This window comes from Schistocerca gregaria, chromosome 2 (genome assembly GCF_023897955.1).
Source record: "Schistocerca gregaria isolate iqSchGreg1 chromosome 2, iqSchGreg1.2, whole genome shotgun sequence".
In the NCBI taxonomy this organism is placed as follows: Eukaryota; Metazoa; Arthropoda; class Insecta; order Orthoptera; family Acrididae; genus Schistocerca; species Schistocerca gregaria.
The window spans coordinates 245,856,269-245,873,312 of NC_064921.1; the positions used below are offsets into that span (position 1 = coordinate 245,856,269).

Genomic DNA, 17,044 nt, shown 5'->3' on the forward strand with positions numbered 1-17,044 from the left:
CACGATGAGATGGTTTCTGTATGGCCAAGCAGATGGAAACAGTCAAGAGACAGCATGGCTATACTGAAACAAGTACTCTCATAGACACCAGCTACATCAAACAACATTTCAAGCCCTTTTTGGGTATTTGTGTGATCATGGTTCCTTTCAGATAGACGAACATGCAGGGAGTTAGTGGACAGTATGTACACCTGATATGGAGGACTGAGTTCTACAGGATATCAAGACAAACTCTAGTACAAACTCCAGGTTCAAATGGCTCTGAGCACTATGTGACTTAACTTCTAAGGTCATCAGTCACCTATAACTTAGAACTAATTAAGCCTGACTAACCTAAGAACATCACACACATCCATGCCCGAGGCAGGATTCGAACCTGCGACCGTAGTGGTCACTCGACTCCAGACTGTAGCGCCTAGAACCACACGGCCACTCCGGCAGGCACAAGCTCCAGGCAAGAGGCCTGCTGATATGGTGTAAGCCAATGTACAGCCCCTACTACCCTTATCACCTGTAATCCTATGGAGGCCACTTTGAACATCTGCTGTGATGTGGATGCGATGCAGCTCTGTACTGTGTTCTGGTAAATTTGTTGTCATTGCACAAACACCGTCCATTTCTAACATATGTTCGCAGGACCTTTTTTTTCCTTCATTTACAGGCAGGAATCTATCACTGCAGTTTGTCAGTTTTATTCATGTTCATACCATATATTGTTTCTTTTAATGAATCATGTTTCTGTCAACGTTTTGTTCATGTTCTGAACTTTTGGGTCAGTCCAGTGAGGATATTCATGTTTTTATAGTGTTTCATTTATAAATTTGTGCACAGTTGTGCTATGAATGTTTGTTAAAGAAATTTTTTGTGAGAAGGAATGCTCTAAAGACAAACTTTTGGTAGGTATTTCTGTAACATTGTCTGTGTTATTGTTTTAGTGATGCCATATGTTGTACTCCATGATTAGGGGCCAATTTTTATTTGCTTTATTTATGGTTCCTTTTTTCTCTCTTCTCCCTAATTTGATAATGTGCTTTATTGGTTAGTGTTGTTTAACGTCCCGTCGACAACGAGGTCATTAGAGACGGAGCACAAGCTCGGGTTAGGGAAGGGTGGGGAAGGAAATCAGCCGTGCCCTTTCAAAGGAACCATCTCGGCATTTGCCTGAAATGATTTAGGGAAATTAAATCAGGATGGCTGGAGATGGGATTGAACCCATCATCCTCCCGAATGTGAGTCCAGTGTGCTAACCACTGCGCCACCTCGCTTGGCAATGTGCTTTATTCTTAGTTATTAGTGTTCTTGTGTATTTTGTTTTATGGTTTAAGGTTTATTATACTTATATTTTATCAATCTCTTTTGCTGTGGCACTTTAGCTTACATCCCAGGGATGAAGTCTTTCATCCCTGCCGTCAGTCTATATATCAAAGAAGCAATGATGGAAATAAAACAAAGGTTCAAGAGTGAAATTAAAATTCAAGGTGAAAGCATATAAATGATAAGATTCACTGATGACGTTGATACCCTCAGTCTAAGAGAAGAACAACTGCGGGATCTGCTGAATGGAATGAACAGTCTAATGTGTACAGAATACAGATTGAGAGAAAATCCAAGACAGATGAAATTAATGAAAAGTAGCAGAAATTAGAACAGTGAGAAACTTAACATCAGGATTGGTGATTAGCTAGTAGATGAAGTTTAGGAATACTACTATCTAGGCAGCAAAATAACCCACAATGGATGGAGCAAGTAGGACATAAAAAGCAGACTAGCACAGACTTAAAGGGTATTCCTTGCCAAGAGAAGTCTGCTAGTATCAAACATAGGCCTTAAATTGAGGAATAAATTTCTGAGAATATATGTTTGGAACTCAGCATTGTATGGACTGCGGCAAAACTGGAACAGAAGAGAACAGAAGCATTTGAGATGTGGTGCTACAGAAGAAGGTTGAAAATTAGGTTGACTTATAAGGCATGCAATGAGGATATTCTCTGCAGAGACAGTGAGGAAAGGAATGTATGGAAAAGACTAACAACAAGAAGGGACAGAATGGCAGGACTCCTGTTAACACATCTTGGAATAACTTCCATGGGACTAGAGGGAGCTGTAGATGGTAAATATTGTAGAGGAAGACAGAGATTGGAATACATACAGCAAATAACTGAGAGTGTAGATTGCAAGTGCTACTCTGATATGAAGCAGCTGACACAGGAGAGGAATTTGTGGCAGGCCACATCAAACCACATGGAAGAAGGCTGATGAGCCAAAAAAAGAACTATTATCCACTATTTCCCATGTAATCTACACCTCTGTTTTATATTGCTTCTATCTTACATTTCTGCATTTTATACTTTCCCTTCTCTCTTGCATGAAAGAGTGAGTGAATGTGTGTGTCTACTTGGTATTTCCCAGGTGTTAGTAGGTATTTTTTTTGTCTGCTGGGTGACAGTATGACCAACATTGAGTAGCCTCACCAAGGCGAAGAGGTTTGTTCTCTCTGCATAACTCATTTGACTGTTGTTTGGTTGGTGGTGGAAGGAACACCTTGAGTCACTTCTGTTTATCTGGGTGATTGTTGGTCAGTAAGCATGCATCGGCACTCTGCTGCTGGGATTTGGTGAATGAACTTCATCAGTTAAGCATGAGATTGGACATTAGAATCATGATGACGTTGTGTAAGTCGTCAGCCTAAATGAAATATTTAATCATTTTCTTTTGCAGGTTTATTTCATGATTTATTTGGAGGTAGGATTTTCATTAATTTTATTTTATTTTAGTCTGGGACTTGCTTTGTTCCACTGTAGCTTTGGTATGTGGAAGTGTGTCCTACCTTGAGATACTTAGTTTATGTTTGAAAATGAACAGAGAAAGTACAGTGCCAAAATTCCCACATATAAACCACACAATTAGATTCATCCCAACAATTGATACAGAAATTTCAAACCTAATAAAGAAACTAAAAGTCAGACAGTCATCTGGCTTAAATGGTGTTACATCATACCTCATAAAGGAAAGCAGGGAAGCTATATCCTGCTACTAGTACCTGTAAGTGTGAGTACACCAAATGTAGTGTCACCACGCATGTGTACTTAAATCAACTGCCAACTGTATCAGCACAGGCCAGCCACTAGAGGCCATCTGTAGGAAGCCTGCACAATGCATGGTCTCTGCCACACTGTCTACTGGTGACTCACACCAGCACAGAGCAGGGCAGACACTATGTTATTTTAGTTTGTACTGCTCACGCCAGTTGTTCTGTGTATTGCTTACGTTGCAATGTCTATATGATTCTTTAGTCTTGTTATGTGTGGAGTCATGAGAGGCTTATTTCCGTTAGTGTCCAGAGGTTTATGAATAAATCCATATTTGTGTTTATTGGATCAGTTTTATGTAGGCCTATTAGTTGGTTACTCCATGACTGGCAATTAGTTTGGAAGGGTTTCCTTGTGTGCTGTCTTTAATTGCAGTTTCATTTGTTTTATTCATTTTGGATGCTGTGCTACCTGCCCTTACTGAACAGCTTACTTCAGCAGTGACCACGTTGTCAACTTCCACTGTCTATCCACCCACTTTTCCTCCATAAGCTGATTCATCTGAGGATTGGGAAGCTTATAAAAAAGACTCAGATTGCATTTTCTGGCTTTCAATGTGACACACTTGAATTTGAGCAAAGCCTTAGTCCTCTCATGGATTCCACCCAAGGAGTATTCCACCTTGATCCCTTACAAGAACCAGCAGTTCTTACTTTTGGTAACAGGTGCAGGGTGTCCAACTACCATCACAAAGGAATGTCTGTCATAGCAGCATGAATTGAATTCTACTGATGCCACAAGAAACCAAACCAGTCATACAAGACCTTGGCAGCTGAACTTCATGGCCTTTGCTGTAAGTGTCCGTTTATTGCTTATGTCCATAATGACTCTTATGCAGATTCTATGGTGTGCAGCACAATTATCTGTTTAGCACTGGACAAAGAAGTGCACCAGAAGGCTTTACTCTGCGAAAAACCTCCATTCGTAGGAGTTTTGCAAATAGAACAGTCTTTTGAAATTTCTCATGCAGAGGATGACCAGACTGAAGTGTGGGGCAATGTGGCAGTAGTACCACAAGATGTGCCCATTAGGATGATAGGTAAATTGATCAAGGAAGCAGCAGTGTTGGTGGTAAACGTGTGGGCCCAGCACTGAGCCGACTAAGGCCGACCCAATCAACCACGACTGCCACAGCACCAGTGTCAGTGTTCTCTGTTTCCATCTTGTCCTTTCAGTTTTGTCCAGCATAAACATTTAGCATGCCATAAGTTCTGGGCTACTTGTTATGCTTGCCAGAAGAATGCTCATATTGCATCCACATATTGTTTGCAGAAGGACATAGACGTAAAATGTGCAACTCAAATGATTGTGACTTCTCCCAAGTTCTTTATTGAGTTTAGTGTTTTTCACCAAGTGCTCCAGCTACAGGTGCTCCAGTGAAATTATTTCATTCTCAAACCTACATCAGTTTACGCTTGCCACCATTGACACAGGTCATGTGCAAGTTGGTCAGTTTAAAAAGTAGAACATTGCACTGTTGGGACAATTTACAGCATCTGCTCCTTACAAGTCAGTGGTTCAATCCATTACATATTTGATGGTTGTTGATGCCAGTGTTGAGAACTTGCTTGGGATGGATTTGTTTCAGTCATTTGAATTTACTGTCAGCAATGCAGTTCACCTTATGCCCATTCAGGTACCATATTCTCAACTGGAAACACTGTGTGAGGAATTTTTGGACTTGTTTTTGGATGTTGTAGGGTGTGCTATGAATTTTTCTGCTCATGTTGTTGTTGTGGTCTTCAGTCCATAGATTGGTTTGATGCAGCTCTCCATGCTACTCTATCCCGTGCAAGCCTCTTCATCTCCAAGTAACTATTGCAACCTACATCCTTCTGAATCTGCTTAGTGTATTCATCTCTTGGTCTCCCTCTATGGTTTATACTCATATTTCCTTTAAATTCAAAGCATGGCCTTATTTTTGTTCTGTGTCTCCTATTCTTGTCACCCTGATAGATCGACACACCTGGAGGAACAGTTGGCAGAAATATCAGGTGGCCAGTACTTCTCTAAAACTGATATGTCTGAAGTATATCTGCAGGTTCCTGTGGATGAAGAGTCTCAGCAAGTTCTGGTGTGAATACACAATTTAGTCTCTAAAAATATTTGCACCTTCCTTTTGGTGTGGCTAGTGCCCCTGCTATTTTCCAAACTTTTTAGAGCAACTTACTATGCCTGTCCTGGATTGCAATAATTATCTGGATAATATTGTTGTCATGGGCTCCTCCACAGCCAGTCGCTTACAAAGTTTGGGAACTTTGTTTTCTATCTTACTGTCTGCAGCCTTACGGAGTAACCTTGCAAAATGTCAGTTTTTCAACTTTCTATTGTTTATTTGGAGTATGCCGTCTTGCAGAATGGGATCCAGCCCCTACCAGACCCCATTTCCCTCATCCATGAAGGGGCTTCAGGTCTTCGTAGGGAAGATAGCTTACTACTGTAAATTCCTGCTAAGGGTGGCCCCATTGATCCAACTGTTGCATGTCATGTTACGCAAAAATGTACCTTTTTGCTGGAGCCCAGATTGTGAATATGCTTTACAAGTGCTGAAATCCATACTACTCTTTCCCCCTTTTTTTAGCTACATAGTTTTGGTGACTGGCACTACACAATAAGGTCTTCGGGTGGTCCTTGTGCACTGATATGCCAAAGGCTCTGAACAACCTGTTGCTTTCACTTCTAAATCTCTCTCTCCAGCCCAATAATGTTACTCTCAGGAGGGAAAAGAGGCTCTTACCATTGTCTACACTCCCCAGAAATTACAAGCTCTTTTTTGGGGGGAAACCCTTGGTTTCCTTGTTTAACCCTCACACTTCCTTGCCCAAAAAGGGAGCACACTACCTCTGGTGCTGGGCACTGTTCTTGTCTTGTTACAATTATGAAACCTACACTCCTGGAATTTGAAATAAGAACACCGTGAATTCATTGTCCCAGGAAGGGGAAACTTTATTGACACATTCCTGGGGTCAGATACATCACATGATCACACTGACAGAACCACAGGCACATAGACACAGGCAACAGAGCATGCACAATGTCGGCACTAGTACAGTGTATATCCACCTTTCGCAGCAATGCAGGCTGCTATTCTCCCATGGAGACGATCGTAGAGATGCTGGATGTAGTACTGTGGAACGGCTTGCCATGCCATTTCCACCTGGTGCCTCAGTTAGACCAGCGTTCGTGCTGGACGTGCAGACCGCGTGAGACGATGCTTCATACAGTCCCAAACATGCTCAATGGGGGACAGATCCGGAGATCTTGCTGGCCAGGGTAGTTGACTTACACCTTCTAGAGCACGTTGGGTGGCACGGGATACATGCGGACGTGCATTGTCCTGTTGGAACAGCAAGTTCCCTTGCCGGTCTAGGAATGGTAGAACGATGGGTTCGATGACGGTTTGGATGTACCGTGCACTATTCAGTGTCCCCTCGACGATCACCAGAGGTGTACGGCCAGTGTAGGAGATCGCTCCCCACACCATGATGCCGAGTGTTGGCCCTGTGTGCCTCGGTCATATGCAGTCCTGATTGTGGCGCTCACCTGCACGGCACCAAACATGCATACGACCATCATTGGCACCAAGGCAGAAGCGACTCTCATCGCTGAAGACTACACGTCTTATAACATCCAAGCTTCCTCAACCAAATTATAACGTCCCAGGACTTTCTGCACCAAATTATAACATTTCAGCTCCTCAACACCAAATTATAACATTTCAGCTCCTCAACACCAAATTAAAACGTTGCATTAGGAGGTGTCTGTTTCGTGCAAAAGGTCTTGAGTTCATATTGACAACAAGTAATTCTTCATTACAGACGTTTATTTACAAATAGAACTGACAGACTCAACAACTGACTCTCCGAGCTAACCGCACTGCATATCCGAACAGAACTGAACTGGCAACTGACACCTCCTAGGTGTATTAATATCTTTCCAAACAATGAGAGTCTTTGACAATGTTTTGTTTACAATACGATAGCAATTCACGACTTAAAACTAAATTAGACATTACAGAATTTTAGTACAGATTAAAGTAAGTAAAAGGATCAGTACATATAAATTCTTACAAGCATAATTTCCAAATAGATTTTATAACATTTTTCTACCAGCTTCTGGATAACCTTCACCAGATTTGTACCGATGTTTCCAGAAATATCTTGACATTTGATTCTGGATATTTCTTGAGTGATTTAGAACAACTATCTATATGTAAAATGATTTAAATCGTGTTTCAAAACGCAAACAAACTTTTTAGCAATATTTCTTGAGACAAATCGTCTTTCAAAATTAGATTATGAAACAGTTTTCACAAGTTTTCGTATTTTTGCGATCATAATATAGAATTTCTCCATAGAAAGTTCCAGAAGTGTGCATTAAACGATCATTCACAGACTTTCTCTTTAGCTGGTGAGTTTTTAAAAGTATCTTGTCCATATTATACGAAATAATTTAGCTCAAAACTGATAATTTATACAATTAATCAGAACTACAGCAAACAGTGAGTCTTTCTTTTACAAAATGAAATATAATTACAAAATTGAATGAAAATAGGTTACTAACACTATTATATATTTACATTAATTCTATTTTTGTTCTTCCTGTGCAAAATGTCCTAATATTGACACAGTACAATATTTAATCATCACCAAAGTTTCCCTTTACATTTTGCATATCTGTATCGACATCCCCTAAAAGTCTACAGTATCGAATACTTCAATATGTCCCAATATGTCCTGTAATGTTACAGTCTCCATTCGTCCTTCCATTCACGCCTGTCGTGACACAACTGGAGGCAGGCTGCACGATGTTGGGGCGTGAGCGGAAGACGGCCTAACGGTGTGCGGGACCGTAGCCCAGCTTCATGGAGACGGTTGCGAATGGTCCTCGCCGATACCCCAGGAGCAACAGTGTCCCTAATTTGCTGGGAAGTGGCAGTGCGGTCCCCTACGGCACTGCGTAGCATCGTACAGTCTTGGCGTGCATCTGTGCGTCGCTGCGGTCCGGTCCCAGGTCGAAGGGCACGTGCACCTTCCGCCGACCACTGGCGACAACATCGATGTACTGTGGAGACCTCACGCCCCACGTATTAAGCAATTCGGCGGTACGTCCACCCGGCCTCCCGCATGCCCACTATATGCCCTCGCTCAAAGTCAATCAACTGCACATACGGTTCACGTCCACGCTGTCGCGGCATGCTACCAGTGTTAAAGACTGCGATGGAGCTCCGTATGCCACGGCAAACTGGGTGACACTGACGGCAGCGGTGCACAAATGCTGCGCATCTAGCGCCATTCAACAGCCAACACCATGGTTCCTGCTGTGTCCGCTGTGCCGTGCATGTGATCATTGCTTGTACAGCCCTCTCGCAGTGTCCGGAGCAAGTATGGTGGGTCTGACACACCGGCGTCAATGTGTTCTTTTTTCCATTTCCAGAAGTGTATTTTTGATGTATATCTAAACATGCCAATGTGGGCACCTTGTTCCGCCTTCCTGTGGGTCCTGATCCTGACTTTGCTAATGAACAATTGCTTTGCTTCCATCTAGATACTGAAATGCGGCCACAGTTGAGGGTCCCACTTGTTAACTTGCGCTTAGCAGCCATCATTGCCACCAACCCGGTTCTCTGCCAGGTGGATTGGTTTGTTCAACAAGGCATGTCAGATAAACCCCAGATCAGGCTTTGGACAATCTGCACAACTATTTTTCCTTACAGTATCACCTCTCTGTTTTTGACAGTGTTTTTCTGTAGTCTGCAGAGGACCTGTCTCCCAGAGCAGCCTCTCCACCAGGGCCATTGCCAAATTTCACACCCTAAACTTTTAGCTAGGAGACTTGCCTTTTTGACAGGGACTGATGGTGAAATAGTCCATTTTGTCACAGCCTTTGGGCAGTGTGCCTGACAACAGGCAGCTCCCAGAGCATCTCTGGCCCCCTAGTCCACTCCATGCCAGCTGTGGGAGTGCATTCATGTGGACTGTGTGGCTCATTTCTTGAATTCCTATTGGCTCTCGGTTGCGGATGCATTTTCCTGGTTTCCTTACGTTCTACAGTGTGCATCGACACTGGTTGAGGTCACAGTTTCTACTGGCGACTCGGATCCATGTACACACGGAGCACACTGCTGACTCACTCTCACTATGTTCTTTTAGTTTGTACTGCTCACATCAGTTGTTCTGTGTATCACTTATGTTGCACCTTCTGTATGATTCTTTCATCTTGTTATGCCTCGAGTCTTGAGAGGCTTATTTCCTCATTGTTCAGAGGTGTATGAATAAAGCCACATTTGTGTTATTTGTTTCGGTTTTACGTATTACTTGGTCACTACAGGGAAAGTATACTGAAACAATTAACACGTGCTGAATGCTGCAAGTAAAGTAAAGCCAGTATTTAAGAAAGGAAACAGAGGTGAATTACAGAACTATAGGCCAATATCATGAATCTCAATTTTGCTAAAATATGTGAAATGATAATACAGAATAGAACTGTAAGTTTATTAACAAATTTAAAATAATAAATTTATTGCAACATGGTTTCAGAGAAGGAAAATCACTTGACAGGCAACAGAACTCTTGCAGGATCTTCAAGGGCTCATTTAAAGTATTTGACTACATAAATCATTCCAGGATAATGGAAGAACTCTATCAGTGTAGAATTTCAAGGACATGCTATGACATAGTCAAATTGTACATTATGAATGGTAAACAGTGCACATAAATCAGACTTACTAGTGGCGGAAACACAATTAATCACAGACCTTAATTAAAAACTGTCAGAAATGTTCTACCACAAGGCAGTATGCTTGGGCCAGTACTCTTTATTCTCCGTGTAGGTGATTTATCAGAATACATAAACAAGAAACTTTCAAAATACTTAGTACAAGGCACCCATTTTATAAATCAATCTAAAACACTTTACCTCATGCTCCAAATCAAAGTGAAATGTATGATATAAATATTAAATTAAATAGTGAGGCAGTTAGAAAAGTAGGTAGCACAAAATTTTTGGGAACTATAATAGATAAGCATCTGACATGAGGGCGGGGGGAGGGGGGGGGGGGGGGGAGGGGCATATAGATATGCTGTGATAAAACATAAAGACTCAGATTTTCCTCATGCACAAAAGAGCAAAAACTGTGCATGATAACGTACTGAGGACAATGTACTATGGATTTAGTTACCACATCTGTCCTAATAATTTCACATATGGTGAAGTGCACAATATTGTTACTTAAAAAGAATATTTAAAATTCAGAAAAGAGCAGTAAGATGTGTAGCAAAAAAAAGCTACCCAGACAAATTTGTAGATAAGGTTATGACAGTGCACTCACTGTACATATCTGCAATATTCCTAAAATGCAGGTATACTTACAACATTGCTCCCAATAACGCCACTGCAGACTTCCTCAGTCTCTATGTTGAGTGTGACACAGGCATCCAAGACTAAAGCTTCTAATTCATCTTTTGATTTCCCATTCTTGTAATATTCCATAAATGCATTCACAATTACATCGCAGAGGACACAAGTGGTCAACTGGTCCTGTAAATCAGAGTATAGCAAAAATAACATCAGTGCATTATTTATTGCAGCAATTATTAAGTTCACTTCTACAACTACACTTTTATCAGTGGAAAATCATAACACACATTAATTTTTTGAAATTTATTACTGGACACCTTCTGCAACTCAAATATTTTCAAGATTACGTGATTGTTTGTCCTGTAAATACACTTTCTTGTTTTATTTTTATTTATTTATTTATTTATACTGAGTAAAATTATGTCCACTGTATTTATGCTTTGTGATAATTTGTAATGCTGCAAGTGCTCTCACCCAACCTATATGATTTCAGCTGACACCATATTGAAAACAGTGCCAATGTTTAGTATTTGTGGCATGCTGTGTGAATGGGAGCTCACAGTGCCATTGTGATATGCCATGAGCTGTTGTCACCTTAGACGTCTGTGTGATTGTGGCTTAATTACATAACCAAACAACAGCACCCCAGGTGATATGAACAAATATTTCACATGCCTATTTAATAAATGCAGTTCTGATGAATCAAATAATGGAAAAGCAAGATGAAGTGGAACAATATTATGAGAAGGAAATTAGCTACTCACCATATAGCTGAAATGCCGAGTTGCAGATAGACACAACAAAAATATTTTCATACTTAAAGCTTCCAGCCAATGACCTTTGTAAACAACAGACACACTTACACACACACACACACACACACACACACACACACACACACACATACACACACTCATGCAAGCGCAGCTATCACACACAACTGCAGTCTCAGGCAACTGAAACCACACTGCGAGCAGCAGCATCCACCGGTGCATGATGGGAGTGGTGACTAGGTGGGAAAAGGAGGCGGCTTAAGGTGGGGAGGGAGACAGATAGTGTGGTGGGGATGGTGGATAGTGAAGTGCTGCAGAACTGCAGGTTGGGCAGCAGGCAGCAGAGGTGGCAGGGGGGGGGGGGGGGGGGGTGGGGAGTAGCAGAAAAGCAGAGAAAAGAAATATATAAAAATATAATAAAAGAAAGTAAATAAAAGGGACTGGGTATTATGACATCTGTGTAGTGTTGGAATGGGAGCAGGGATGGGGCTGGATGGACAAGAACAGTGACTAATGTAGGTTGAGGCCAGGAGGGTTATGGGAATGTAGGATGTATTGCAGGGAAAGTTCCCACTTGCACAATTCAGAAAAGCTGGTGTTTGTGGGAAGGCACAGGCTGTGAAGCAGTCATTGAAATGAAGGATATCATGTTTGGCAGCATGTAAGGGCAATGTTTGTTGGTGGCCATTCATGCGGACAGACAGCTTGTTGGTTGTCATGACTACATAGAATGCAGCACAGTGGCTGCAGCTCAGCTTATAGACCAAATGACTGGTTTCACAGACATTCCACCACCACACCCAGTCATTTTATTTATTTTATTTTATTAGATTTTTATTTATTTCTTTTCCTCCTTTTCTGCTACCCCCCCCCCCCCCCCCCCCCCCCCCACTGCACTGCCTGCTGCCCAACCTGCAGCACTCCACTTCACTGCCCGCCATCCCCACCACACTATCCGTCTCCCTCCCCACTCTAAGCTGTTTCCTTTCCCCCAACGGGTCCACTCCCATCATGCAACAGTTCTGCTGCTCGCAGTGTGGTTTCAGTTGTGTGAGACCGCAGTTGTGTGTGTGTGTGTGTGTGTGTGTGTGTGTGTGTGTGTGTGTGTGTGTGTGTGTGTGTGTGAGTGTGAGTGTGAGTGTGTATGTTGTTGACAAAGGCCATTGGCTAAAAGCTTTAAGTGTGAAAATCTTTTTGTTGTGCCTATCTGCGACTCACCATCTCCTCCGCTATGTGGCTATTAGCTACTTTCCTTCTCATAACACAATTCTGATGAATAATAGTTTGAATAGTAATAAGAAACAGAATTTGATTAACTGCATTATTTTAATAATTTTGTTTAATTCTGTTTGGTGGTGTGCCATTTTTGAATTTAAATTGCTGTGAAAATCTCTGCTGTTGTGGTACAAGTTTGTATATGTAAAAGCAAACTATCTTTTATGTATTATTGTTTGGCTATCCATTTGGTGTGTTTCTAAGGCTCATTCTTGCACTTGTATGGTGTAATTGAACATTAAACATTATGAAATAGATACAGTGTTGATGCAGGTAGATGATGTTAAAGGTGGAGGTGGAAATCAGTGGTGAAATGTTAGCAGTTTCTGGGATTGGGAACTCTAGTCTATTGGTAAATGTAAGAAGTCTGAGTACAGAATTGCCACCAAAACTAAATACGCCCAGATAAGAGAGAGGTTGGTCAAACCAAAATGTGTTTACCATGTTCACACAGTTGGTGGAAAATGGTAAGTAATTGGAGGAAGGTCTTCTGGTAAAACTTAGAAAAGTAGCAAGCAAAGAAAGGGAGACTGAAGTGCCTGGAGCAAAATAAGAAGCATTTAAATGAAGATCTTATTCCAGAACTCGGCTGAAAACAGTAGTCAGTGAAAGGAAAACATAACAGAAAGCTTTATCACAAAACTTGACATAAACAAAGAATTTATGGCTGCAACTTGCTGGCAAATGGGCAAAGAATGTAAACAGAGAATGTATGTGATTAGTGCCGAGCTAGGAGAGCAAATTGAAAGATGCATACAACAATGTAAAGAGTTCAAAACTGACATTTGTGGCATAGAAGATGACCACATCAACAAAATTGACTTTTATACTATTCGTGTAGAACATTTAGAAACAAAAGTCAGTGAATAACAAATGAAAGTTGGCAATATTGAAAATGAGGTAAAAGAAATGCTTATTACAAATAGTTACCATGCATCAGATAAATGCACTAAGCAAAGATACTATCAGATGCAATCAATTGTCAACTGGGTAAAAGTAGCCAACAGGTAAAGAATGAAGCTAAAATGTTAAACCTGGGTTTAATGATTTACAGGAAATGAAGTGGAATAATCACATATGTACAGTCATAGCTACAGCAAATGGCATAGTAGGAAGCCACGTTCCAGGAATGCAAAACGGTCAGGCATTCCTGACCACTGGGAATTTTAGGAAATCCAGTAATACTGCCAAATGGTTTCCAGTTGATTTCTTTGGTCAGATTAAGGATGTTCTACCTGGCTTATGGGACAAGCAGTGAAAAATCTACTTTGTAGCATTAAGAATCAAAGGTGAAGTGGTAACATGGGCATGTGTACTGCACAAAATACAGCACATACAATGAAATATCCTATGACTGCAACATCAGTGAGTTACAACTGGAATCAGTGAATTTGTACAAACAACCTGGGTTTAATGATTTACAGGAAATGAAGTGGAATAATCACATGAATATAGTCGTAGCTATGGCAGATGACAGTCTTTGGGAGGATACTATTGAAATGCAGTGTACATAAGAGCTGCTTACAAATACCTTGTTGTCCCATCTTAGGGTACTGCTCAAGTGTGTGGGACCCATATCAAATAGGACCCGCTGGGGATACTGAAAGTATCAAATAACAGCAGCACAAATGTTCACAGGCTTATTTGACTCAGAGTAGAGCATCTCATAATGTTGAAAAATCTGAATTAAGATACTTGAGGACAGACTCCAATTATCTCTCAAAAACCTACCTACAAATATTAAAAAACAATATAAAGTGAAGGATCTAGAGGTATTCACCCCCTCCCCTGTTCCCCTCTGCCCTCACACTCACACACACACACACACACACACACACACACACACACACACACACACACACACACACACACACCACACCACACAAAAATGATAGGTGCAGTGTGCACAGCAATGGTGTGGTGCAAATCTCTGGGAACAGCACAGTGGAGACATGTTGCACACTTGTCACGGATTACACACACTGGAGTGGCAAAGATATGTGCAAGACAGACATGCTATAGAATAGTGGCAGATTCGGACAGCGATGGACTGAGTATTTTGCAAGCAATAGATTTTCAACAGCAAAGAAGATTTTAGATGCTTCCATTATAGTTGAAAATATGTAAACTCGCCATTTCCAGAATATATTGTAACTGAAGGACAGCATTTAGAGAAATGCAATGCAGCCCAACAAGATAAAATATCCAACTCTTTCTATATACTCTGGAAATTACCCAACAGTATTGGCAGGTTGTGTGATAAACACAAAAAAATTATAGCACTTGTATGTTCAAAATGTCTTCATGAAATTTATCTGATTGTTTTGTGATGTGTTGTTATCATTCGCAGATGAAGTTAGTGTATTTGTAATCATGGAGATGAGTGAATGTGGACTCATCATTGATAGATAACCACTTCATGGCATTACTTTTGGATCAGCTTTGCAACATGAACACCATTATTTTACCATAATCAATTCCATTCCCATGTGTAACATGTAAGATTTCTTTTGGTTCTATGACAGATGAGGCATTCACCCTTTACACAAATGTAATTAAATCACTCTCCAGGGGTGTGTTTACAAATGAGTGAAGAATAGTCAGTCGCAGGTTTTGAGAGAATGATAATGAGCACAATGGGCATTTTTTATGTTAACATAAAACATTTATGAACTGTCAATACAAATTTGTTTTTTCATGTCATCATCCAAGGTTTTTACATGTTACACAACGTTATTCCGGTTTGTGACTGAGCATTCTCAAGACTTCAATGTGTCAGTACCACAATAGGAAATCATACAAAAAATTAATTACAGTTATAACAGCTACCCCCAAGAGTTATTAAAGAATGTCTTCCCACAAACTTCCTAAAATGCTCCCCCATTTCATTTCAGAATAGCTATAGCACTCACTAAAGATTCTTATTTTCAACAATATTCCAGCTAATGTTTTAGGTACTTCACTTAACATAGCTTTTGAAGTAGAATGTTTTAGACAAGAATTAATTTTATCATATAAACCTGTTTTATGCTTTCAACAATATTATGAAAGGATATCTTGCTACTCACTACATAGAGGAGGCTCTGAGTTGAAGACAGGTACATCCAAAAGACAATAAAGCATTTAAGCATTTGGCCAAAAGGCCTTTTTTGAAATAGCAGACACACAGACACACATTCACACAAGCACAACTCATGTACAGATGGCCATTTTTTTCCGGCCACAGTGACAAGACTGCAGGGTGCAACTGGGTCTGATGTGAGCAGCAATCTGACATTGATGCTAGGGTTGAGGAAGAGGCCTGAGGTGGAGGTGGGAAGGGATAGGAGGGAAGGGGTAGGAGAAGGTGGTGTTCTGCCTGTGAGGGCATGCAGGGACATAGTGGGGTCTGCATAGTGCCACTAGCAGTGGCAGCTGCTGTGGAAGGGCACATGAACACATGAACATCCAAACTTTTGACACCTTGAGCATTTATTGGTTATTTTTCTTTGAATGCTGTTAAATGTAATACAGATGCAATAATCTGAAATATATGACACTTTAATTCACTGTGCTATTCCTCATTCCTACCTCCCTAGACTTAGTGAAACTTTGTATCAGGGGTACGAGCACACTGTCAGTTGTGAACATTTTAAGGAGCTTCTGCACATGCATGACTGGCATGACGTAATTGCCTTATGGGTCAAATACATGTAGAGCAGATAAATAATGTACATGGGTTGTGGCATACACAGCAAGTCATTTCCACTCAACTACAAGTCTATGTCAATGCCACTAGATGGTAGCTCACTCCATTCACTTGGCAATTGGCGAAAATCCCGTTAGGTGGTAGCACACTCATCAGATATGCCAATTCACTCAACATACAATAAAATTAAATCGGATGTCAGCATATATTACAGTTATACTGACATTAAGGCATTACTATCTGAATTCAATCTTTCCATTAATGGTAGTTTGTGTTGTAGTTGGTTTGGTACTGTGTGGATGACAGCACTGACAGGAAACAGTGGATCAGCTTTCATGTGCAGTGTCAAGATGAACTCTGCCGAATCAATTTTAGGAGCTGACAAAAAACTAAATTACCAGGATGATTTAGCCACTAAGGACCTAGGGACCTGTGGACCAGATTTTTTGACTGAATATCTCACCAAATAAAAAAGTGTGACTACAGGTGAACATTTAACAAAGAAGTGTGCAATAAGCATAAATGGTCCTGCGGGTGCAATGTAAGATAGGCACTGTATTGTTTCCCATGTCTGATTTTCAGTCCAGAAATTAATTTGTGGACTAATACAGTGTAAGGATCTTGTACATTTGTCTGAAAAAATAAGAAAAGCACTAAAACATACTTACACAAAAATTCAGACATTGAACTCTCAGTGCTTGGTAAAGTGAACATCAGTACTCAGCCCAACAGCATATACAGAGAGTCTGTCAGGAAACATAACAAGCAAGTGAATAGGAATAGACATATCCTCTCCAGGTTAACAGACTGCATAAAATTTTGTGGGGCATTAGAGTTAGCTTTTTGTAGTCATAATGAAT

General features: G+C 40.8%; 1 protein-coding gene across 2 annotated transcripts in view; it reads right to left on the minus strand.

Annotated features, from left to right (window-relative positions):
* The window catches only part of LOC126336779 (sphingomyelin phosphodiesterase-like), a 338,554-nt gene that overhangs the window by 265,880 nt on the left and 55,630 nt on the right, over positions 1-17,044 (minus strand). Inside the window, exon 3 of one of the 2 annotated variants that reach the window (XM_050000795.1) lies at positions 10,461-10,628. The exons of the other annotated variant lie outside the window; for it this stretch is intronic. Within the exon in view, the coding sequence (XP_049856752.1) occupies positions 10,461-10,628 (168 nt within the window). The remainder of the gene's footprint in view (positions 1-10,460; positions 10,629-17,044) is intronic. 2 annotated transcript variants of the gene reach the window in all.